This window comes from Physeter macrocephalus, chromosome 11, assembly GCF_002837175.3.
Source record: "Physeter macrocephalus isolate SW-GA chromosome 11, ASM283717v5, whole genome shotgun sequence".
NCBI lineage: Eukaryota > Metazoa > Chordata > Mammalia > Artiodactyla > Physeteridae > Physeter > Physeter macrocephalus.
Window position 1 is genome coordinate 75,787,793 of NC_041224.1, and position 25,876 is coordinate 75,813,668.

The following is a 25,876-nucleotide window of genomic DNA, read 5'->3' on the forward strand; positions in this document are numbered from 1 at the left end:
CTGGTCATTGAGTGAAGTTGGGTCTTGGTGTTGAGATGGAGATCTCTGGGAGATTTTCGCCGTTTGATATTGCGTGGAGCTGGGAGGTGTCTTGTGGCCCAGTGTCCTGATGTTGGTTCTCCCACCTCAGAGACACAGCCCTGACACCTGGCTGGAGCCCCAAGAGCCTTTAAGCCACATGGCTCAAAATAAAAGCGAGAAAAAATAAAAAGGAAAGAAAGAAAGGAAGGAAGGGAGGAAGGAAGGGAGGAAGGAAGAAAGGAAGGAAGAAATGAAGGAAGGAAGAAAGCAAGAAAGGAAGGAAGGAGGAGAGAAAGAAAGGGAGGAAGGAAGGAAGGAAGAAAGGAGGGAAGGAGGGAAGAAGGGAAGGAAGAAAGAAAGGGAGAAGACAGAATAAAGTAGGATAAACTATAGTTATTAAAATAAAAAATAATTATTAAGAAAAATTTTATAAAAAAAAAAAAAACGGGTCTGTCAGAACCCTAGGACAAATGGTGAAAGCAACGCTATATAGACAAAATCTTACACAGCAGCACACACACACACTCACAAAAAGAGAAAAGGGAGAAAATAATAATATATCTTGCTCCCAAAGTCCACCTCCTCAACTTGGGATGATTCTCTGTCTATTCAGGTATTCCACAGATGCAGGGCACTTCAAGTTGATTGTGGAGCTTTAATCCGCTGCTTTTGAGGCTGCTGGGAGAGACCTCCCCCTCTCCTCTGTGTTCGTACAGCTCCTGGGGTTCAGCTTTGGACTTGGCCCCGCCTCTGTGCATAGGTCATCCGAGGGCGTCTGCTCTTCGCTCAGACATGACGGGGTTAAAGGAGCAGCTGATTCAGGGGCTCTAGCACAGGCCGGGGGGAGGGAGGGGCACGGATGCGGGGCAAGCCTGCAGCGGCAGAGGCCGGTGTGACGTTGCATCAGCCCGAGGCATGCTGCGCGTTCTCCCGGAGAAGCTGTCCCTGGATCCCAGGACCCCGGCAGTGGCGGGCTGCACGAGCTCCCAGGAGGGGCGGTGTGGAGAGTGACCTGTGCTTGCACACAGGCCTCTTGTTGGCAGCAGCAGCAGCCCTAGCGTCCCACGCCGGTCTCTGGTGTCCGCGCCAACAGCCGCGGCTCGCGCCCGTTTCCGGAGCTCCTGTACACGGTGCGCTTACTCCCCTCTCCTCTTGCACCAGGAAGCAAAGAGGCAAGAAAAAGTCTCTTGTCACGTCGGCAGCTCCGTGCCCGTTTCTGGAGCTCCTTTAAGCGGCGCGCTTAAACCCCTCTCCTCGCCCACCAGGAAACAAAGAGGGAAGAAAAGGTCTCTTGCCTCTTCGGCAGCTCCAGACTTCTCCCGGACTCCCTTCCGGCTAGCCGTGGTGCACTAACCCCTTCAGGCTGTTTTCACGCTGCCAACTCCAGACTTCTCCCTGGGATCCAACCGAAGCCGAAGCCCGAGGCTCAGCTCCCAGCCCCCGCCCTTCCCGGCGGGTGAGCAGACAAGCCTCTCCAGCTGGTGAGTGCCAGTCAGCACCGATCCTCTGTGCTGGAATCTCTCTGCTTTGCCCTCCACACCCTGTTGCTGCGCTCTCCTCCGTGGCTCTGAAGCTCCCCCATCTGCCTCCCACAGTCTCCGCCCGTGAAGGGGCTTCTAGTGTGTGGAAACCTTTCATCCTTCACAGCTCCCTCCCACTGGTGCAGGTCCCGTCCCTATTCTTTTGTCTCTGTTTATTCTTTTTTCTTTTGCCCTACCCAGGTACGGGGGGAGTTTCTTGCCTTTTGGGAGGTCTGAGGTCTTCTGCCAGCATTCAGTGGGCGTTCTATAGGAGCAGTTCCACGTGTAGATGTATTTCTGATGTATCTGTGAGGAGGAAGGTGATCTCTGTGTCTTACTCTTCCGCCATCTTCTCTCTTCCCCCCCTATTTAATTTTCTGATTCAGTCTAGCAAAAGCTTTGTCGATCCTGTTTATTAAAAAAAAAAACAACCCAAAACCCAGCCCTTGGTTTCATTGATCTTTTCTAGTATTTTTCTGGTTTCTATTTCATTTTTTTCTGCTCTGATCTTTTTATTTCTTTCTTTTTACTCAATTTAGTCTTTGTTTGTTCTTTTTCTATTCCCTTAATGTGTAACGTGAGGTTGTTTACTTGAGCTCTTTCTTGTTTCTTAATGTAGGCAGATATTTATCACTATAGACTTCCCTCTTAGGACTGCTTTTGCAACATCTCATAGGTTTTGATATGTTGTGCTTCCATGTTCATTTGTTTCAAGATGTTTCTTAATTCCCTTTGCTATTTCTTCTTTAACCCATTGTTTATTCAGGAACATGTTGCTTAGTCTTATATATTTGGGATTTTTCCAGCTTTCCTTCTATTATTGATTTCTGGTTTCATACCATTGCAGTTAGAAAAGATACTTAGTATGATTTCATTCTTCTTAAATATGGTAAGACTTTTTTGTGACCTGTCATGTGATCTATCCTGGATAATGTTGCATGTGCCCTTGAGAAGAATGTATATTCTGAAATGTTTGTATATTTCTGTTAGGTCCATTTGGTCTAAAGTATAGTTCAAGTCCACTGTTTCCTCATTGATTTTCTGTCTGGATGATATATATATTGTTAAAAGTGGGGTATTGAAATCCTCTTCTATTATTGTATTGTTGCCTATTTCTCCCTTTGATCTGTTAGTATTAATATATTTAGGTGCTCTGATGTTGGGTGCATATACATTTATGATTGTTATATCTTCTTGATGAGTTGAACCCTTTATCATTACATAATGACCATCTTTGTTTCTTGTTACTATTTTTGGCTTAAGGTCAATTTTGTTTGATATAGTATAGCTACCCATGCTCTTTTGGCTTCCACTTACATGGAATATCTTTTGCCATCCCTTCACTTTGAACCTATGCATGTCCTTAGAGCTTAGATTAATCTCTTGTAGTATACAGTTGGGTCTTTTCTTTTTTTAATCTATCCATCCAGTCTGTGTCTTTTGATTGGAGAATTTAATCCATTAACATTTACAGTAGTTATTGAGAGGTAAGGACTTACTAATGCCATCTTATTGTTTTCTGACAGTTATTATATTTCCATTTTTTTCTTTTCTTCCTTTCTTGTTGCTTTCCTTTGTAAATTGATGATATTCCACAGTGTTATGTTTTAATTCCCTCTTCTCTTTTATGTATATGTTGTAGATTTTTGCTTTGGGGTTCCCATGAAGTTTAAATAAAACATCTTATAAATATAACAGTGTATTTTTTGCTAATAACAATTTAGTTTGATTGCATATAAAAATTGTATCCATTTATTCCCCCTCCCCCTCCCCTTTTAGGTTTTTGATGATACCATTTACATTTTTTATTGTGTATCCATTAACAAATTGTTGAAGCTAAAGCTATGTTTAATACTTTTGCCTTTTAGCCTTTATCTAGAGTTAAGTAGTTAGCATATCATATTATAGTATTAAGGTATTCAAAATCTTACTCTATCCTTTACCAGTGTGTTGTATATTTTCATGATTTCAAGCTACTAATTAGTGGCCTTTTTTTCAGCTTGAAGAACTCCTTTCAGCATTCCTTGTACTGTACATTCAGTGATGATGAGTTCCCTCAGCTTTTGTTTATTAGGGAAAGATTTTATTTCACCTTTATTTCTAAAGGACCACTTTGCTTGGTAAAGTATTCTTAGTTGGCAGTTTCTTTCTCTTAGCACTTTGAATATATTATCTCATTTTCTCCTGGCCTAGTGTCTGGTGAGAAATCTGCTAATAGTCTTATGGGGGCTCCCTTGTATGAGAGAATTTTTTTTTTCTCTTGCTGCTTTTAGAATTCTCTCTTTATCTTTTAAAATTCTCTGCTTTTAAAATTCTCTCTTTGTCTTTGGTTTTAGACAATTTTATCACTATGTGTTTTGGAGAAGAATGTTTTGGACTGGTGACCTGTTAGCTTCATGAACTTGAATGTCCAATTCTCTTCTCATGTGTGGGAAATTCTCAGCCATTATTTCTTTAAATAAGCTTCTACTCCTTTTTCCTTCTCTCCTCCTTCTGGGACTCCAGTAATGTGTACATTATTTCTTTTGATTATGTCCCATAACTTCTGTAGGCTTTCTTTGTTCCTCTACATTATTTTTTCTTTTTGCTTTTCTCATTGTACAATTTCAGTTGACTTGTCTTCTTGTCCACTGATTCTCCCCTCTATTTGTTCAAATATGCTGTTGAAGCTCTTTGTTGAAGGCTTCAGTTCAGTCATTGTATTCTTTAGCTTCAAAATTTGTTTGGTTCTGTTTTATGTTTTCTGTCTCTTTATTGAGCTTCTCATTTCATTCTTGTTTTATTTTTCTCATATTATCAAGTTGTTTATTTGTGTTCTCTTCTAGCTCTCTGAGCGTCTGTAGGCAATTTTCTTTTGCAATTATTTTAAATTATTTGTTGGGCAATTCATGAATCTCCATTTCTTTGGTCTGGATAGTGGAGGTTTACTGTATTGCTTTGGTAGAGACAAGTTTTCCTGATACTTTCTGATCCCTGTAGCCTTGTGTAGGTGTCCAAGCATTTGAAGAGGTAGTCACCTCTTCCAGACTTTATGGACTGATTTTGGTAAGAGAAGCCTGTTACCTGTGGATAGGGGAACACCGGATTGTGTGGTGACCCCAGATCTAGTGGTACAGGGCACATGGCAGCACTGGATCCAATGCGGGTGTGATGTCTCTTTGTCTCAAGGCCACTCGGATTCACAGTATTGACAACTATGTATTCCTGGGTGAGCACTGCAGGGAATCTGAAATGGCTGCAAGGGATGTTGGGCTTCTAAGCATGCCTCTTGAATCAATAGCTAGGGACCAGGGCAGGCAGCAGTGGTGGCTGGAGCCAATGGTGTGCACATACTCTGCTTCAGGGGCTGCTGCAGATGCCTTTGTAGTGGCAGAGGTTATTTGCAGGCACACTTGAAGTGATGGGGGTCAGGGCAGGTAGCAAGGGCCAGGGCCAGCTATGGGCTCACTGTCATCTGTGGAGGACCTGGGTGTCAGCATGTTTTCCTATGGCTTCACACTCTACCCTCGGGTATGTATACTACAGTGGAGGACAGTGACAGCGGTCAGGCTGTGGGGCATGCAGGCCCTCAGCTGGATGAACTACCTACATGTGGGCATGGTGGTGCTGGCCAGCAACAGAAGACAGGGCCTCATCTGGACTCAGAAACAGCTGCTAGGGGCCCTGGTCCTTGGTGTTCTCTCCTGTGGCTGTATTCTTTCCCCCTGGGCATGCACACTGCAGTGAAGGCCAGGGGTGGGGGTCAGGCTGGGGGCATGCATGTGCACTGCTGGAGGGGCTAGTTACAGGTAGGTGTGGTGGTGCTGGCCAGTTACAGAAGGCAGGGCCTGATCCAGGTCTGCAGGCAGCTGCAGGGTCCTTGGATGTCAGTGTGCTACAGTCTCCCCATGGGTTGTGCACACTGTAGTGAGGGCTGGTGATGGGGGTTGGGCATTGGCATGCTGGAGCAAAGCTGGAGGGGCTGTCTATAGGTGGGCATCTTGTTGCTTCCCTGTGAGGGAAGACAGGGCCTGATCCTTGCCCAAAAGCAGCATCAGGGGGCCTGGCAGTCAGTGTGTTTACCTGTGTCTGTACCGTTTCCTCTCCCTGCATATGTGCTATGGTGGAGGCCAGTGACCAGCATCAGGCTGGCGGCATACTGGTGGGCAGCTGGAGGGTCTAGTCCCTAGCACAGAGCCAGTGGTGGGGGTCAGCTGACGGCACTGAGGTTTGTGTCTTGCACATGTAGCTGTTGAAGCCAGCTTGCTCTAAGTGTAGCTCCCAGGCTCTGGTGGGGGTGGGGAGGGACTCAGGTGTCTTCTTATCCATGTGCAGCCACAGAGACCTTGGATGGCTACTGGTGCAGGTCCAGGCTCTTGCAGGAGGCAGTGGGTGGGGGGGAGGGGGTTAGGAAGCAGGGAGGGACTGGACTGAAGCTCGGCTGGCTGGCATTGGGGAATGTAAATACCTGTGGTGTGGCTGGCAAATCTGAGCAGCTGGCTGGTGACTTCATCAGTGGTGGAAGCTGCTGAGCTTGTCTGCAGGGCAGGTCTCCCACTCAGAGGCACTCTTAGTAGCTGGCCTTCTTGGTGCTGAATACTGTCTTGGAGGATGGGATGATACACGCAAAATGTAGTTGTCTTCCTTCTCTTCTTGTGCAGTTACTCTCAGGTTTGTTGGGTTTTTTTGGTTTTGTTTTTTTTCCCCACCATGTTGCTAAAATTTCATAAGTGGATTCTAGAGATTTCCTGGAGCTGTTTTTGTTTGTGGATAGCTGCCTAATCATTGATCTCTGCTCAGGGACAGGGAAGCCGGGATCTTTTACATAGCCATTTTTTCCAGAATCTTCTTCTATTTTATTATCTTGCTTGATTGCTCTGGCTAGGATTGCCAGTATGTTGACCAAGAATGGTGAGAGTGGCACCCTTGTCTTGTTCCTGATCTTAGAGGAAGAGCTTTCAACCTTTCACTGTTGCATATGATTGATTGTGGGTTGGTTGGGTGTGGGTTTGTCATATAAAGCCTTAATTGTATTGAGGTTTGCTCCTTCTATACCCACTTTACTGAGCATTTTTATCATGAAAGGATGTTTTATTTTGTCAAATGTTTTTTCTGCATCTATTGAAATGATCATATGAATTTTACCTTTCATTCTATTAATGTGATACATCACATTGATTGATTTGCATATGTTGAACCACCCTTGTATCCCAGGGATAAATCTAACTTGATCATGGTGTATTATCCTTTTAATGTGCCATTGAATTTGTTCTGCTAATATTTTGTTGAGAATTTTTGCATCTCTGTTCATTGGGGATACTGGTCTGTAATTTTTCTTGTATTGTCCTTATCTGGCTTTGGTTATCAGGGTAGTCCTGTCCTCATAAAAAGAGTTTTGGAGTGTTCCCTCCAATTCAATTTTTTGGAATAGTTTGAGGATTGGTATTAAATTTTTAACTGATTTAGAATTCACCAGCAAAACCATCTGGTCCTGGGCTTTTTTGTGTTGGGAGGTTTTTGATTGAATCTTCTTCTTATTGGTCTAGTCAGATTTTCTGTTTCTTCCTGATTCAGTCTTGGTTGGTTGTATATTACTAGGAATTTATCCATTTCTTCTCTGTTGTTCAATTTGTTGGTATACAAGTGTTCCTTGTAATGTCTTATGATGCTATGTATTTCTGTTATCAGTTGTGATATTGCCTCTTTCATTTCTGATTGTATTCTCTTATTCTTAATTAGTCTAGCTAAAGTTTTGTCAATTTTGTTTTTAAAGAAAATAACTCTTGGTTTTGAATCTTTTATATTTTTGCTCTGATCTCTATTTCCTTTATTTCCCCTCTGATCTGTTATTTCCTTCCTTCTGCTTACCTTGGCTTAGTTTGTTCTTCTTTTTCTAGTGCTTTGAGGTGTAAAGTTAGGTTATTTTGGATCTTTCTTTGTTTGTAAATGCATTTATCACTATAAACTTCCCTTTATGAACTGCTTTTGCAACATCCCATTGGTTTTGGTATGTTTTGTTTCCACTTGCATTTGTTTCAAGATATGTCTTGATTTCCCTTTTGATTGATTTCTTTTTGACCCATTAGTTGTTCAGGAGTGTGTAATTTATATCTTGTTTATACCAGACATACCGTTAAGTGAAGAAAGCAAAAGAAACAAAAACAAAAAAACCCCACCAAAATGCTAATTTATGCGAAAGAAATAATACAGGAAGGATTAAACCAGAAGCTAGAGACTGGTTATCTACAGAGGGCTGGTGGGAAAAGTCAGGGAGGGGGATGGGGTAGCAGGGGTGAGAAGAGAGTGACATTACTGTATCTTTTGTATAGCTCTCTTAGAACATAATAATGTTTCAGATACCATTCACTTATCTCCCCCCAAATAAATTAAAACCAACTAGTAGGAGGGGGAGTACCTGAAATGAAATAAAAGCCAACAAGAGATCCTAACTATATTATATTGAATAACGTTAACACTGAAGGTGGTTGGGAACGTAAAGTAACCATGGAAAACACTGTCCTCACTGGATAATATAAGGCCAGAGGGAAAAAGAACTACACAAATGCTCTAATCTGGTCAATAAATGTGTTTCTCACACAGGTGTGGACTGGCAATTTTTTTTTTTCTTCCCATGCCATACATCATGAAGAATCCTAGTTCCCCGACCACGGATCAAACCCGTGTCCCCTGCAGTGGAAGCACAGAGTTTTAACCACTGGACCACCAGGGAAGTCCCTGGACTAGCAATTCTGAAACTACCTTATGTGTACGCTAGAACTGAACAAGTAAGTAAAAAGATTGCAGATAATGAGAGCCAGATTCTTACCTTAGGAGAAAGAATTTACAAATAAGGAAAGGTTAAAATGAACCCTGTGATGTTGAATTGAAATTGGAAGTGTTACTGTAAGCTCATGTTTTTTCGCATACATATGTTTCGATAACTAGCTGCAGAATATGGATGTGTGTCTGTGAGTGAGCATACCTATATTTATTTCCTAGCTTTGGTGGCAGAGAGGGCCAAAAAGCAGTGACTCTAGTAGCAATGAGCACATGTAGTGCCAAAATCTTGGCTTCTCAATGCCATTCTCCAATAAATGGAACTAGGAATCCTTGGAGAGGTGGTTGTTCCAGTACCTGGACAGGGAATGAATATGAGAGTGTTTAACATCTTGCCAGAAAATAAGGAAATGCTTAAAAAATGGGGAGGAGCTTTTCCAAGGAACACAGGAGTCTACCTAAAGGAGCTCTTAATGGCCAAAACTGGAATAATATAAGGAATAAAATAGTGATAGTACTAGATTATAACCCATAGAATAAAATAAATATCCATGATTCCATAATTAATATGATTGATTAAATAAATTAGTGGGGAGAAGAGACAGCTCTTCCTTCAGAAGTCCAATTAATAAATGTAGAAGAAAACAGGCAAATACTACAGAAACAGTTGTTCTAAACAAGATGCTAAAATTAGTAGGTGAAAGTTTGAAAAACCTATGTACAGTTTCAAAGTATCATCTCCCCAAGATACTTATCAACTACAAAGGGAAAGATAGTAACTTTACAGTGGAGAAACCCAATAGAAACCACTTAACCAAGTGGTCAAGGTCAACATCACCTGTACATATGACATGAACTGCATGATGCATTAAGGATACATCATTTCTGTGGAATTCTTGCCAAAATGCACACATTCCAATATGAGAAAACATCAGACAAATCCACCCATCAAGGGATACTATTTGGAGTAACTGATCAGTATTCTTCAAAAGTGTCTTGTCTTTTTGAAGACAAGAAAAGACTGAGGAACTATTACAGAGACATAACTAAATGCAATGTGGGATCCTGGATTGGATCCTAGAACAGAGATAGTGGATAAAGAGGTGAAATTCAAATAAATAAGGTATTTAGTTAATAGCACTGTATCAATGTTAATTTCTTGGTTCTGATAGTGGTACTATGGTTATGTAAGTTAACATTAGGGAAAGCTAAGTGAGGGACATATGGAACCTACTATTTTTCCAACTTTTCTGTAAGTTAAAAATTAGTTCAAAATAAAGTTTTAAAAAAGGGTGGTGGAGAATATGGTGAAACCAGTTAGTATAACTGATTTTTTTCTTCCCCAGCTGCGTTCAGCCGCTTTGGTATATACAGAGCAGGCAGACTGTGTGTAAGACAGTGACTGGAGTCTAGAGCATGTTCTCAAAGTGGGGTAAGCTGCCCTGTTAGTTTGGGTCCTCTAGGAAGCAGACACTGTGGTGGAGGTGGGAATTTACCCCAGCTACGTGCAGTCATGGGCTGGGGCCCACCTCTCACTCGCTGGGCTAAGCACACTCTGCCTGGCAGCATGTGTCCACTCAGCCCCCACGAGCCCCTTCCTGTAGTGTTCCAGGTGCCTATTTGGAACCTCCCAACTCTTGTGTCAGCTGGAAGGAAGACCGCTGCCTCCTCAGTTCTAAAACCAAGTGGTACTTTGACCCCTTGTGAGAGACTTGACTTGACAGGCAGATGGGAGCAGGCAGGAGGAGCCATCCCACTGGCAGAAGAAAGATCACTGAAAAGTCATTTTCTTGGCTGGTGTCAGTCACAGAATCAACTGAAAAACAAGACAGAGCCTAGAGGGAGGCAGCACCCATGGGAGCCAACTAGGAAATCGCAATGAATTGATTTTAAGTAGCTGCCGGTGTGATTATTTTTAGCCACAGGCCTCAACCAGCTTTTCAAAACCTGCTAGTAAGAGTCTCACAGTAGCCAGCAAGTAAAGCTAGCACAGAAATTTAGCTTTTAATTTGATAGCAAGAATCTGCTTAGCTGGGAGATGGCTTAGAAAGCGAATCAGAGGAACTCTTTCTGCTGCAAGTTTAAGATAATTTTTCACATCACTTTTGAAAATAAAATTTTTTTTAGTAAATCTGTCTTCTACCACCCCAGCTCAGTATTATATATGCATGTTGAGTAAAACAAATTATTTCACCACCTAAACTTGAGGGAGAAATAGACTCGGATGATAGTAAGTGCCGGCAATGCCCCACCCCCACACTTTGGTGGCATATCCTGCAGGAAGCCGCGATCAGAGACTGAATGGGTTTAATGTATCCACACCAGCATGCACAGAACGGCCAGGCTGGCTGATGCTGGGACTGGATCCCTGGCTGCTTCCTAAAGCGTCCAGGGCCGCCCCAGGAGGAGAGGCCTCGGGAGCCAATACAGGGGAGGCTGGTGGGGTGCCGCCAACAGTTTCCCTGACCACATCTTAAAGCAAGTGAAAGGGACCTGCAGGCGGAAAAAGGGAGGGGAGGGGAAGGAGGAGGGAAAGGGAAAGGGAGGGGAGGGAGAGAAGAAGGGGAAGGGAAAAGAGGACGACTGGTGGCAAACATGACAGAGTCTGGAGTACACAGGAAAAGCCAGTCCATCTTTACTGTAGTGAGTGCAGGATACAAAGAGTTTACAACAATCTCTAACATTTTCTTAACCATTTGATAAAAAGTTCACTATAATATTTATTGTATAATGAAGAAAAAAAACACATTCAGGGAAAAATTGAGATTAACTTATTTTTCTTAAAAGGTTCATCTCAAGGATGGCAACAAAGTCCAGCTTGTGCCGCCAAACGGTTTTACATGATCAAACCGTGTACAGCTTCTTGTGTGAACTGTTGACTACAAACATTTACCAAATACATAAATCTCTTTTAAAAAAGCCATTTTAAATATAGCAAAGCAGTGTCTTCTCGCACAGCAAAGTGAAGGAAGTTTCTACAGAGAAATAAAAGTTTTACAATTGTAAAATCTTTTTCACATTCTAATCATCTAGCTTCTTATGATCCAATGCCAGGAGTTTTCTGGTTCCTTATTTACTATGTATTTCTTGTGCGCATGATGGTTAATACAGAAAATATGTTAATGCTTTATTAGTTGTCCTTACAGTAAAAGGAAATGGTAAAACATATATTGTTCTTTTAGAACAAACCCCTGATTTAGTTTCTAACACAATGGACATAATTAGGGCTCAAAAGATTGATTTTTGATTGGGACCATCTGTAGATGTACAATGGTGACTTTCACTCTCAGTGTAGTACCAGGTAGACTGCTGAAGGAAGTACAGCTGCTGGAAACTGTACTTTAACCAGTGCAATTTAAGCTTTTTTTGTTTTTGTCTTTTAGTAATAAAATACTTCATCTGCAGGGATAAAATTTCTTATGATGGTGTCATACAAAAACACATGAGTCTAAAAGGGTAGAAAAGTAGGTTCTAAAGTAACACGGTTAGTGTCTTCCCCACTCTGAGCTGGTTTCCACCAGGAGACATGTATGTTTATGTGTTCGTACATGGGGTCTGGGTGAGGGCGTCTCTGTCAAGTCCATATGCTCTAAGTCACACTGGGTGTATGGGAAAAGGGTTAACAGTCAAATACTCAGTTCCTGAAAACGGAATACATTGTTACTTGGTCAGCGTAATTGAAATACAAACTCCGAGCCTTGTGTGATATTATTTTAGAAAACAGTAGTTGTACTGATTATAAACCTGCATAGAAAGAAAGACTATTGAGATACAGTCAGAAAAGCCATCTCATAAGGCACACAAGAAAATAGACAGTAAATGTGAATGTGTTAACTCCTATCCCATGTACAGCAGAAGTTCATGAACATGCATAAATAACAACCAAAGAAGCACTGAACACTTCCAAAGCTATAAATGGTTTACAAAGTGGTAAGGATTATCCTGGAAATTCAGTGCTGGGAAACTGTCTTCTTTCAATTAGGTGTGACCTCATGAAGAAATGTGCCTGTAAGTAGTTCAGTAAAATAAGTACATTTTAAAGAAAAAACAATCCTTTCTGAATATGAGCCAAATGTCTAAACTGACAAGAGGAGAAAGCATATTGCCCTCCCTTTTTTGGCCTCTCAAAATTTACTACCGGAAATGTCATTAAAAACAGAATTCCATTTTGCAGCTGGGAATGCCACAAGTTTATCCTGTACCTACTACCTGTGTGTCAGCCAGGAAGTCTGGCTGATGATTTGTCACGAAGAGCATAGGAGGAAAACGTCACAAGGAACGCAATTTAGGGGGAAAAACCAAAACATAAGTAAAAATTGTAGGTAACTGCTTAATATTAAGTTTAAAATAGAAAATAGCAGTAATTTTAACCCCTTATTTTGAGTTTCTCAGGAAAGGGAATATTTAAAAATCGATGATGAAAGACATACAGGACTTTGAATTTTGTTCATGGCACAAGCCCAGGGACCTGCCGAACTTGCTGTTACCACTTAAGCTGTCTTCCTGTGAGAGTAAGGCCTTGGTCAGCATCTCAGTTGAGGGCATTAGGATGGCAAGAGTTGTGCCAAGAATCGGCACCATGAGAGGACTGCTCCCCACACTGCAGTGTCATTCGATGCACAGAGTGCCCGGCGTGGTAGTATTCTGTAGCCAGCTGCATCACGCTATTTTAGAGGGTCAAGGAAAAAAAACCCCTTTCCCCACGAATATTTTTCCCTAATCATTTACCACTTATAAAACCTTTGTGCTCATCAACTATTTTGCCATTTTCTCTAATATTAATTAAATTAGGTCAACTTTTCTACTATATTTTTTTCCTCACAAAAGGCAAGTTTTAAATAATGCCTTATAAAATCTGTCACAACACATTTTACATTTATGCAGGATGAACTTAACACCAATTTTTTTTTGCCACTTTGCTATTTATATACACATATAAAATATATAATGATGCTCAACCCATACAGCACAAAGATTACAATGTAACATCACACATTCACCACCAGTGAGGGGAGAAACCCCTTTATACAATCCTCTGAAAAGACTGGGCCAATAATTAAAATCCAAAGTACAGTATATTTAACAAAATAGTAAATATTAAACAGTGAATACTCTACTTAATAAGGATCTCGCCTTTTCCCCCTAAATTGGCGGCAATCCACAAAAATATACTTTTTAATCTGGTGACCATACAATACATAGGTACTTACATCAAAGGTGATAATATATTTAAGATTCTATATACACAAAGAGTTTGGCTCAACTTTTAATTTACATATAGAGTAATAAGTGTTCATGGCTTTTTTTTTCCAAGGTTCTGCTTGCAAGATATTTTTGTTTGTTTTTTTCCCCCTCTTAAAATAAAACTAGAAAGTTAAAACAAGATAAAGCTATTCTCTAAAAAAAAAGTTACAACATACAGCTTTGGCTTATATAAATAATTCATAGCAGAATGTGTTCAAAAGTAGTGAATATAATTTTATATATAGTCATCAATTCATAAGGGTGTTTTCTTTCATATAAAATATACATGAGCTAAAATCAGTTTCTTTAACTTTTATGATATGAATGTAAAAAGAAACTTCTGACATATTCCAATTATAACTTAATATATTAATTTACTGTTAATGCTCTATATTTCTAGGCTAATATTTTCTGAATATTTCATGCGTGTTTTCTATTCTCTCTCTTTTTTATTAGCTAAAGATCACTTCTTTGACCCAATACATTTTTGCACGTGCAAAACAGTTATGTGTGGGGCTTTTTTGTTTTGTTTTTTGTTTTTAATATCAACAGCCCTTTCCCATGCACCTCTTTGCAACAGAGACCCATGCCAGGTGGGTAATTAATATAAATGTCATTTTATGTACAGTATTGCTTTCTTGGTTCCTGCTTTTCTACTGCTCTGTTCTACAAAGCATTTTTCTTAAGTAACTACAGTCACCGCACAGTTAAATAAAACAAGTAGGGGCCCTCTAGGTTTCTGCAAGCTAGTGTGGGAGAATTATATATATGGGTACACGTTTCTCTGCAAAAACTGGTTATCTTATGAAACAAGTAGTCCAAGGAAGTGCCAGACTAGACTCTGCCTACAGGGTGCTCTGTTTGCCATGGGATGCACACCTGCAGATCTACAAGAGTTTGCAGGTAAGTGCCTGATTCCGTGTATGCAACACACACCCACACATACACACACTCACACCCACATACATATATATGTAAAGGGATATATATGTATGTATGTACATATAAATATATTTAACTCATGTCCTTATTTACCAACTTAGATATGTAGAGCAGTTCACTGCAGTAACAGAAAGTACAAACACCAGCCTGGAAGCCTTAGGTCACCCACGCGTCCATCCTCATTCGCTTTACGGAAGGGCTCTCTCTGTCCTCAGTGTTTGGGGGTCGGCCAAGCACAATCGGAGAATGGAAGTCGCTCCGCGGGTCCTCCCGGTCACTGCCATCATAGGAGCTGCTCGAGCTGCTCAGACTGTCTACAGGGGAGCGGCCCATTTCCTGCCGCGGCTGCGGCTGTGGCTGCGGCTGCGGCTGGGGGGGTTGTGACTGCGGCGGCGGCTGCGGCTGCTGCTGGAAGCCTGATGGGGTCATTCGATCCCGGGGAGGTGAAATTGGTTCTGACTTAATGTTGATGTTTTGGTTGGTATTAATGGATAAATTCGAACCCTGAGATAACTGTCCTCCAGCACTGAAGGAAAAAAAAAAAAAGATATGGTAGATGAGTGAGTGCATCTGCATAAACGGAATATTACAGACACCAACTGACTGAAAAAAGTCCAGGGTCTGAAATACTGTCAGAATTCCCCAAGACCAGTTTTGGTGTTTCCTGCACAGAAAAAAATTACATATCCCTGGTAGAAAAAAACAAGTACAGTTGAGATTTTTAGTGACTGGTCCTGTTACCCACAGTCTTGGTACTTCTGTAGCTGAAGTATCCAAAACAGTGTCAGTGACTAATGCTGTACATGGACCAAAATGGCAGAGGAACAATATGGCAACTTGAATTCTGCTCCCTCTCTTCCTTTCTGCTGCTTCTGTGACAGGCACAACATGTCACCTATTCTCACAGCAGCTCTCAGAAGTCAGTCATGTCACCCTATTTTCCAGATGACGAAAGAGTCTCAGAAAGGGCTAAGTGACTTGCTCAGAGTAGGACACGGTAGAGTGTATACAGGCTTTTCCCCCAGTCTGAGCACCAAGCCTTTTCCACTTGACTTTGCATGCCTGTTTTTAGTGTGTTCATTTACGATGCTCTGCAAAGGCCCAAGGGCCAAACACCTGTGTAGGCAAAGAAATTTCCCTCAGATACTCTGTGCCTTTCTCCATGACATAATTCCCAAGACGACTGATAACAGTATGCATTGTGGAGCTATTTCAGGATGCAGGGAAGCTCTCTGGGGATTTTCAGGGCAGGAGGCTAGGAGGCTGGGTGTCCCGAGTGTCCTGAGCAGGGGCGAGGCAGCCAACCCTCGTGGAGGCCACGTGGGCCTGCTATGGTGTCCCCTCTTCTAGGATGTTCTCCTCTAGCTGCTCTGTGGGCTGACTATTCTGGTTCTACTGAAGCACCATTCCCCTTCTGCTGGTGATGCCTGGTCCTACCTGGGCACCACTGTAAACCCTTTTCAGTTATATCCTCACACGCTGTCCATAAGGAACATTCTCTTTTGTGAACCCTTCTTGGTGAGGTATACAGTGTATGCAGTGGGCTGGGATCAACCACATGAATCCCATGTAGCTTGATTCATACATAAGATACCCAAGCCCTACCACTCCTCCCCTACGATCCAGGGAGAAAGCAAAGGGCACAGCTCATTTTCTTATTCTCTTTGTCTGTTGATGTTAACCAAGGCAAAAAAAGAGAAGGGTGGTAGGTAGGCTGGAATACCTTCAGGCTGCCTTTCTTCAAACAGTGGAATGAGACAGAGGTTGGGAAACAGGGGTAGAGATTTGGGGAAAGTTTCTAGTTACTCACACGAGAGAGCTGAGGGCTGCTTGTCCTAAATGGTGCTGCTGCCAGGCTGACACCTGTCCCAGAGACAGCATTCCTGGGGAGTTGAAGCCCTGCAGGGCCGACAGGTCTGCACTAGTCAGTGAGTAATCTAAAAAAGAAGGAAATGTTGCTTGTGTGTGTAATAAAAGGACCATGCAAAACCTGTTTTTCAAATAGTTGCTTCAAAAGTTTTCTTAGTTTGAGAGAAGCCAGGTACTTCATAACATCAAACAACGCACTTATGGGTCTAAAACCCACAAAAAATTTTTCTTTGGGGGGGTTTATAGGACCTAGCTGTATTCAGTTGTCTGGGATTATTTCAATAAAAAAGGTTTCAATTTTGTACTGAATAATTTATAGTTTATTATTTTACAAGAAGTCGAGATACTTCTTCCGGACTTGTAAATAGAAATAATAAAAATGCCATCACTAAAGGATGTTCCTATACAATTGTTATTTTAAATAAATATGCCCACTGCTACCCTCCTGAACAAAGAGAAACACTCCAGCTCACCCTGACTCCATCTAAATCAGCACGTCTCATATTCTTGAAGTACAGGGGGAGCAGGAAAGACTCAGGACCCCTTCTCATGGGGTGCCAAGCTTAGTGACATAGACAGTATTTACATTATCACACAATTAAATAACTGCGTTTGTTCGAAGTACAGGAACTGTCAAAGATCCCTGATTGCATGCAAAATGAAAGTTCATCAAAAAACTGTTACAAGACATAATACACATGAATGCTTCAGTCATAATCATTGTGACCAAGACTTAGGATGTTAGTCATCATTCACACGTAGAGTTATTTCAGTTCATCATTAACACTTGTCTTTTTCTAAAGAGAGGAGGCAAAAACTCTTCTAACTTCTTTTTCATGTCTCAAGAGAGGTGTTTAAAGAAATTGGTCTTCCTAGTGAATTAGCATTTTAAAAAAAGAAACTGAGTTGAAACAGCATAGCTCTGCTTAGGATATTTTCTCATTCAGTGTTCTCTAAGATTGCCTCGTCCCTCCCCACAGAAGCTGGGGTGGGGGTCCATCACACTGTGCCTTCCACAGTGCTTCCAAGTCCTTCCAACTACTTACTTGACATGTCTACTTGGATGTCTCTCCAGACACCTCAAATCTGACATGACCCCAACTTAACTCATCATTTCCTCCAAACCTGCTTCTCTTTAGTAAATGGAACCAACTTTCACATGACTGTTTGTGCCAGAAACCTGTGGGTGTTATCCTTGGTACTTACTTCCACCACCAACCATCATGTCTGCTTGACTCTAGCTACTGTCTCTCAAGCCTGCCCAAGTTTCACCGTCTCTACTGCCACCACCCTAGTTCACGCCATCAGTATCCACTACTTGGACCATGATAGTAGCCTCTTGTGTGGTGTCCTTGAATTCACTTTTGCCCCATGCACACTGTAGCCAGGTGATCTCAAAAAACAAATATGGTCATGATACCTCTCTGCTTAAAACCTTTCTATGGCTTCCCAATGCTCTCAATGCTTCTCATGTCCAAAGTCCTCAACAAGGCCTATGCATCCCTACTTACCACTGAAGTTTCAACTCTACAGCCGTCCCATCCCTCCAGCCCACTCCTGCTGCCTCCCAGCCTCTGTACACAGTACTCCCTCTTCCCGGAACACTCTCCCTACTCTGCCTGGCTGAGTCACGCATGCTCCTTCAGGTTGAAGCTTCAGTGCAGCCCTTAACATGACAGTAATAAATTATTCCTAGAGCTGTCTGTCCTGTGTCTTTTCCTCTGATAGACCCTACATTCCACTGTTAACCATGTACTCTTGTATTTCCAGTGCCTGGCACGGTGCTTGTCACACAGTACGTGTTCAATAAATATGTGCTGAATGGATCCATGAATAAATGGAGAAGCTGGGAGTGATCTTATGGATGGGCATGAGGAAGCATCTATATGATTCCTCCACACAGAACTACTGTACTCTTTGAAATGTTGCTCATTTATTCATCCCTGTACTGACTGACTGGCATGTGTTTGACACATGCCACACACAGACAACGTAGCTGATATACTAACGAAAGACAAAACATGGACGCATGTTTTAAAAAGGCAAATAGATAAATACGTTAAAGATAACGTGGTAACATTAAACAGAATAGGTGCTCTGAGAGAGAGCAAAGACTATGTAGTTAAAGAAGGAGTGAGATTGATGCTAAGTGATGGACAGTTTCGACAGAACCTGACTCCATTTTTATGTTTTGGTAATTCCTTCTGGACTTAAAAAAAAAAGATTCTTTAAATCCAATGGCATTTCTAAAAACAAATACGGGGGATATCTAAGTTGAATACTGGAAAAACCTGTCATGAAATGCTCAGTAAACTGTAAACTAATGTTGACACCCAATTCAAGTCCCATCTCCTCAGCCAACACTCCTCTGAACATTCTAGCTCACAGATTTCCTTCTTTCCTCACCTTCTTGAGATCAGAGTATCAACTGGTAACCTCAACAGCTCCGGACTTCCCCGCCATAGTTACCAACTTAGGTATGTCCTGTCTCCTTTTCCAGAATAAACTTGGAAGAAAATGTTATGTCCCTAGAATAGTGTTGCTCATATAGCTGGTGATCAGGACAATGAAACAGAATTTCTATGAATGCATAATCCCTGGCTTTACTCTAGATTTAGCTAATGGATTTGGACATTTTTTTTCATATTGATTGTTGGAAAAGTTAGTAGACATTTTCTAAGAGGCTTTCTTTTTCAACAAAACCTTTTAAAGTTATTTCTGTTTTAAAAGAACTACTTGGAATTAAAGCAGCAATCAAATGTATTGATGGCTCTGCACCCCTCTGGGAGCTCCAGAGAGCAGGGTGAAAGCACCGTGCTACAGCATTTACCCTGAAGTCTAAAATTAGATGATTTTTATTAGTCTCCTTATTAGAATCACAAAAGAATAAATTCTCTGCACTGTAGTTTCTGAAAAACTGGCAAGGTATTAACTATTTCCCTCTTTCCTTCTTTTGAAGCATCAGGTGTTTGGCTCAGCTGGTGAGAAAGTGAAGCCCCATGTGTCCTCTGCCACTCCCTATAATGGCACATCTAGAGAAACCTGTGCACAGAGGGTTCTCCACACAGCATGCGTGGCTGAAAGCACCCCCCCTTCAGTCACTGCAGCATTCTTAAATTTGCCTGATATACCCTCCAAATAGGGTATTTGGGAGTGAAATGTCTAAATAAACACGAATGAGTGAAAAGCTCCCCTCAGAGGTGACGAGTGACAGACTGAGGAGAAACAAGAAAGCTCCTGGTCTTGCCCCTCAGGCACAAACAGCAGAAACCAAACGGGCAAACACGACCTGCCGGCACAGCCACCCAGCTCCACCTCCCCAAGCCCTGAGGTCCAAAGGGACTCAGTCTTTTCCAAGGTAGGTTGACACAGCATACAGAAAAATACCTTATTTCAAAAGCCTGGAATAGTGAGATGCTGTTTAACAAGAACTATACAGAAAATGCCAAGCCTTTTGCTCCACTTGCTGCATACCATAATTTTGATAACAGCTAGTTGTTTTCTTCGTCAGGGTTGTAAGTAAAAGTTCATGCTGGGAAATCTTTCTATGATCAAATGTGTATTTTCTAATTTTTTTCAAGACTAGCATGTGTTTCTTTAACATATCCAAATGTGAATCTAAGAAACTGGAAATAACTTATTTCAATAAATATACTTTTTAAAAATCATAAAAGCACATGTTGAGCACAAAACAAAAAAATAAAACCCACAAAAGGCAACAGAGTAGGCTTACCAGTGTTGTAGGCGGTCGGCATTGCTGAGTACACCAGGCCCTGCGGAGGCAGGCTAGGGGTTGTCACAGACACCACGGGGGTAGCTAGGGGCTGAGTGGCTTGGGAACTGCTTATCCTCTGGGTATTCTGTGAGAAAGAAGAAAAAGGTAAAAGTGTTATTCTGTGAGTATTTATATTCAAACTTAATATTTTAAAAATAACATTCAATTTAAAAGTGACATTTTTCACAGTTTTATGATGTGAATGTCATTATTCCCTGAAGCAGTGATCATGTGAAAACCTTAAAAATACTAATGAGAATAACTAAATATTTAATTTTTAAGGACTATTTTACATTAATTATTCAGTTTCCCCTAGAGTCTTTTTCATAGAGTTTATTGATGTCAGAGATATACCCTTAAAATAGAAAACTGCATTAGGACTGATAACACTTATGTGTTAGCATAAATGAGGACTTGATGCTACTATAAAGACAGCCAAACTACCCTAAATAAAATATGTGTATATTTTAAATACCCGAGGATAGCAAGGTCATTTGTATATATAGAGATTATAAGTCCATGAGCATATAGGGATCAAAACTACTTTTTGCAGCATTTACATATTAACAAGGTTTTAAGTCATGGCTTACTAAAGTGCAGCTTATATTCATATTTCCTTCCCTGTGATCCTGCAGTTGACACACACACATATATATATATGTACATGTATATGTATGTGTATATTTAGATACAGATTTTTTAAGACTTTTAAAAGAGCAGTTTTAGGTTCATGGCAAAATTGAAGGAAAGGTACAGAGATTTACCATATGCTCCCTGCCTCCATACATGCAGAGCCTCTCCCATCATCCACATCATCCAACACTGACCTGTTTTTTAGGGCAGATTCAGACACAGTCTCCTGACTCTTATGAGAGGAGAAGCTTTGAGTAGAGAGCTCTTGAATAAAGTACTTTTGACAGGGCTGTATGAGAAATGGTAAATGCTTGCCAACTGACAGCATCTACATAGTATCCTATCTACAGTGGGAATGAAAAAAGAAATCAACTATTGAATAATCAAGTCAGTTTAAGATAGTCACCATTCTCTATATGTAGGGGTATGACAGGGCAGTTTCTCATGACACTGCCTTAAGCAAACACTTTCTAAAACTGAGGATCAGAGGAACAGGACAGACTCCAAGTTCCATGTGGTTAGAACACAAGAAGGCTAAAGCATAACTCCAGGGTTATTTTTTTCTAACTGAAGAAATTACAGCCTGATAACTGACATTTGGGGTACTAAGCCATATGAATAAAAGTATAATTCAGTGCCCTTGAGGTTATAAAGAGTCAGGATGTGATTCAGTTTTCTCTATCACCATTTCAAAGGGTAATCAGATAAAGGCCTTTGGTTAGATCTAGATATTTGAACTTTTGATCATTTGATAAGGATCCAGATCTCATTTTATTTCTTTTTAGTTTGTATTTTCTATCCAATCTTAAGTTAGAGGATGTTGGAAAGACCATTCAGGTTATACTGCCCTGGATCTTGTCCCAGATTCACTAATTCCTAAGCACTGGGAAAATCATTTAACCTCTCCAAACCTCTTCAGTTGTAAAGTGGGGAAGATAGCGATCATTGTGCTGCCTGCCTTGTAGTACTACTGTGAGAATCTAGTAAGGTAACAGATGGGAAATGCTTTGAGACAACTGAAGTACTACAGGAAGGTAAGATAGTACCCTTAAATTATTGCTCTAAGAAACCCTCTGGCCCAAGATTTCTACATAACTCGTATAAAAAAAAAGGTAAATATATTTATTCCTTCTGATCCACAGCTATTCCCCTGGAGCTGTCATGAAGTAGAGTTGTTCTAGAATTGCAAGGCTTCTAAAGGAATCTCTGTAGCCTGGTTCTAAAGGAGTCTTTAGTGTAGGCTCCAGGGCACTTGTCTTTATTTCACTTGGGGTCAGAGCCATTCATGATTATATTTTAGAGCTCAAGCCAATTTATACAACTTTCCAAATTCTAATAGATTGTGTTTCTGATTATATTTTGGTCTGACACATAAAGCTCTGCATTTTAAATTGATTAAGTTTTAGAGTCTGAATTAGCTTAAGTTTTAGAAATGTGAATGACTATTTACAGTTTTTGGTTATATATTTGTTTCTTAATTACAAGTATTTATTTTTATGATTGCTATATTTTATAGTCTTCAAATTCTGTAATTGAGGGTATACTTTAAGGAATGTGGAAAGGAATACATTTTTGTCTCAGCATCAAGTTAAAAATTTTAATGAATTTTTGAGACAGAGATCTACTTTGGATTTAATTTGTTCTCACAGATTTGGTCACTGAAACTTCAAGAGTCAAATACTAGGTGAAAAATACAGTACAACATGGTTTGGTCTAGCTTTATCCATGCCATAGCTTCACCTCCATGGAAATCTACTGATGTGACCTCAAGATGGGGGGGTGGGATGGAGTGTGTGTGTGTGTGTGTGTGTGTGTGTGTGTGTGTGTGTAAAACAGTGACACTCCAATATATTGGTTCTACCCATTAAAGCTCAATCGCACTGATTTCCACAACCACTAGAGGGCAACATATTGCTAGATAATTCATAAGTTCACAAGGAAGCATTCATAACTTCTTAAGGGTATAGTGAGGTTTAATCTAAGATGAATTATTTTGTCTTGAACTATAAACATCTATTTGCTAATCATTACTGTATCATTAAGTATTTCCCCAAAAGATAGTTAAAATCTGCACATGATATAATCCAACACCACAATGAAAGCTGGCTAGTATATTTTAGTTAACCAATATGAAACCACATCCAAAACTGTGAGAGTGAACACAAAGTTAAAGAACAATCTCTCATTTTAAGGACAGAGAACAGACAACCTTATCTGAAAAGAAACCAACTGTGCAAAACACACCAGCATGCATATATATATAATAATAAAATGTAAACAAAATGAACAGATGCCTTTCCCCCATGCTTTCATGCAATCTAAACCTCTGTCCATGCTAAAAACTAAACATTTTCAAGTTTTTATTCCCTTTAAAGTCACCTAATTAGCAGCTGACTGAAATCAGAAGATCAGTTCTGTAAGGTTTGAGTTTTAGTTCCCAAAGAAATATATCAACTGAAAGTTATTTTTAGTCAAATTTAATTTCTAGAAAAAAAGCCAATAGAAATAATTTGTTTTGGAAGAAAGGTAATAGCTACTTTTAAGAACAGAATATCTTCTGATAGAAAAAAAAAAAGTAAGTTTGTGTATGTTAAATTAAAGACATTCATTTTAATAAACAGGGAACCCCCTTGTGGTTCAGATCGTCTCATGCAGGATGAAATAATTCTAACTCTGTGAAAAAAGGTGACCTCACCAAAAATGATGTAATCTTTTTGAAAGAAAGAGAAACACAAGACAGTGTGTTACAATCTGAGGAACTGTGAGGGTGAAGTCATTTTCTAAAAATATATTAATAATTTGGGGAACTATAAAAGGTATTTTGTATCTTTCCTTAAAAAAATTCTTTAATGTGTCTTCTCATCATGGACAGCTATTGTTTATAAAGGCTCTATCCCAAAGTTCCCTAAAAAGTTGTAACAAATAAAATGGGTCAAGATATACAATTATAAGTAGAAAAACCAGACTCTGCAGTACCAGTAGGTTGGTTTAGTTATTCAAAATGTTTGGACAGTATTTAATAGCAAGAAAAAAAATCTGTGTAACAAAGGGAATATTAGATAAAAACACTGAAGAGAATTAGTACTTTCTACATCTTTTTCAACTCCCTTCAATCAGAAACCCACACTCACCAACTCCAATTCCTCTTCCTCCGACTGCACTCAGCACATAAGAGGGATAAGAGAGTTACTAAGACTGTTGGTACTTGAATATAAAATATTTCTTTAGAAAAACATGTTATCTGAACACTAGCAGTTGTTTGGAAGTCTAAAGAGATGATTATATATGTAGTGAGTACAAACATAAATTATTTGTTTCTGTACCTGCAGTTGACTTCAAAAGACTGGAAAGATTCTTTTAAATCCTCTAGGGCCAGGATTTAAAGACATTCCTACCCCAACTTGGTCTGCTCTTATGCTGGCCTCGCCTACACATGGCCATGCTACTGTGACAATATATAAAAGGATTTCCTAATCATGAAACTAGTTTCTATTTGGAATTCTGGAGAATATTAACTCTATACTTAGATCTAAATCCTCCCATCCCTACCCTACCTGGTCACACATGTCCATTTATCTTATACTAGATTCTGTGCTCCTTGGTGGGCAGAAATTATCTTGTTTTCTTATTTCCCACAGTAACTAGCATACTGTTATGGAACAACAAGAACTCAAACATTTAGTAAGTATAGTTTTAAATAATACAAATTTATGTGTTTATCATTTGCAAATACAGTTTTCAAATGAATATAATAATTTCAATGGAGAAAAACCACATATATGAAGAAAATGAGACTGGAGGAGAAATGAACTGATAAATCACATACAGAAAAGATGAATGAAACATATTGCTCCTTTTTTCCCTACACATCTAGAAAGTATTAATATGCTAGAAATAATCTACTATCTAGTTTTTTTTATTATTTTACTTGAATAAGTCAAGCTTCTTTGTCAATCTGCGAAAGGTGTCTTTATAAGCATCACTGATACATGAAGCCCCAATCTGAAAGCAGACAATGGTGTAAAATAGGAAGGAGGCTCATTATTTACTCTGAAAAACAACTACCTGGCCTATAAACTTCTATTTCAAATGTGCGCAAAATGCTCTTCCACTGTTTTGTTATAGATGTCTTCACACATCTCCAACTGTAAGACACATCAAAATAATATGGGTGTGTGTATGTACAGTTTTCGCTATAACTTACAGGGATAAGGGTATAAATAGTTTCTGTGGCAAATTTTAAGAATTCCATGGAGATGCTTCATGATCTCTTAAAAAAAGATCAAGATAACTGACAAGTTGCTAAATGTCAAACTTGTAGTTTGTCCTTAAATTTTGCAGTTTATTAGTAATTCTTATAAACATATTTCTACACCTTAAATGAAATATCCTATAGTTTTTATTTCTGAAGGATAGTGGCAGGTATTCCACACCCAGTTCATGAAAGGGGAGCCAAATGACTATCCTCAATGTCATTTTTTCTCAGCTCCTTTTCTTGGGGATATACTTCTCTGTTATATTATAGGTATGCATTTTTTTAACATCTTTATTGGAGTATAATTGATTTACAATGTTGTGTTAGTTTCTGCTATATAACAAAGTGAATCAGCTATATGTACATATATATATCCCCCCCGTATCCCCTCCCTCTTGCATCTCCCTCCCACCCTCCCTATCCCACCCCTCTAGGTGGTCACAAAGCATTAAGCTGATCTCCCTGTGTGTGCGATGCAGCTACTTCCCACTAGCTATCTATTTTACATCTGGTAGTGTATATATGTCAGTGCTAATCTCTCACTTCGTTGCAGCTTACCCTTACCCCTCCCAGTGTCCTCAAGTCCATTCTCTACGTCTGTGTCTTTATTCCTGTCCTGCCCCTAGGTTCGTCAGAACCAATTTTTTTTTTTTATTCCATATGTGTTAGCATACGGTATTTGTTTTTCTCTTTCTGACTTACTTCAATCTGTATGACAGACTCTAGGTCCATCCACCTCACTACAAATAACTCAATTTTGTTTCTTTTTATGGCTGAGTAATATTCGATTGTATGTATGTGCCACATCTTCTTTATCCATTCATCTGTCAATGGACACTTAGGTTGCTTCCATGTCCTGGC

General features: G+C 40.1%; 2 protein-coding genes across 12 annotated transcripts in view; one reads left to right on the forward strand and one right to left on the reverse strand.

Annotated features, from left to right (window-relative positions):
* LYSMD4 (LysM domain containing 4) overlaps positions 1-9,676 on the forward strand; it is a 41,894-nt gene extending 32,218 nt beyond the window's left edge. Inside the window, exons 4-5 of one of the 2 annotated variants that reach the window (XR_008618603.1) lie at positions 8,121-8,305; positions 9,644-9,676. Coding sequence is in view for 1 of the 2 variants with exons in the window: in XM_055088188.1 (XP_054944163.1) it covers positions 8,121-8,232 (112 nt within the window). In the remaining variant the exon portion in view is untranslated. Of the gene's footprint in view, positions 1-8,120; positions 8,327-9,643 lie in introns of those variants that run through there. The other variant, XM_055088188.1, reaches the window with a different exon arrangement.
* Positions 9,677-10,909: 1,233 nt separating this feature from the next.
* MEF2A (myocyte enhancer factor 2A) overlaps positions 10,910-25,876 on the reverse strand; it is a 188,403-nt gene continuing 173,436 nt past the window's right edge. For 8 of the 10 annotated variants that reach the window (XM_024114971.3, XM_055088190.1, XM_024114966.3 and 5 more), the window contains 4 exons: positions 23,892-23,915; positions 20,086-20,212; positions 16,294-16,420; positions 10,910-15,009 (listed from right to left, as the gene is read on the reverse strand). In XM_024114971.3, the coding sequence (XP_023970739.1) occupies positions 14,640-15,009; positions 16,294-16,420; positions 20,086-20,212; positions 23,892-23,915 (648 nt within the window). In that variant the 3' untranslated portion in view covers positions 10,910-14,639. The remainder of the gene's footprint in view (positions 15,010-16,293; positions 16,421-20,085; positions 20,213-23,891; positions 23,916-25,876) is intronic. The other 2 variants (XM_024114969.3, XM_024114970.3) reach the window with 1 other exon arrangement.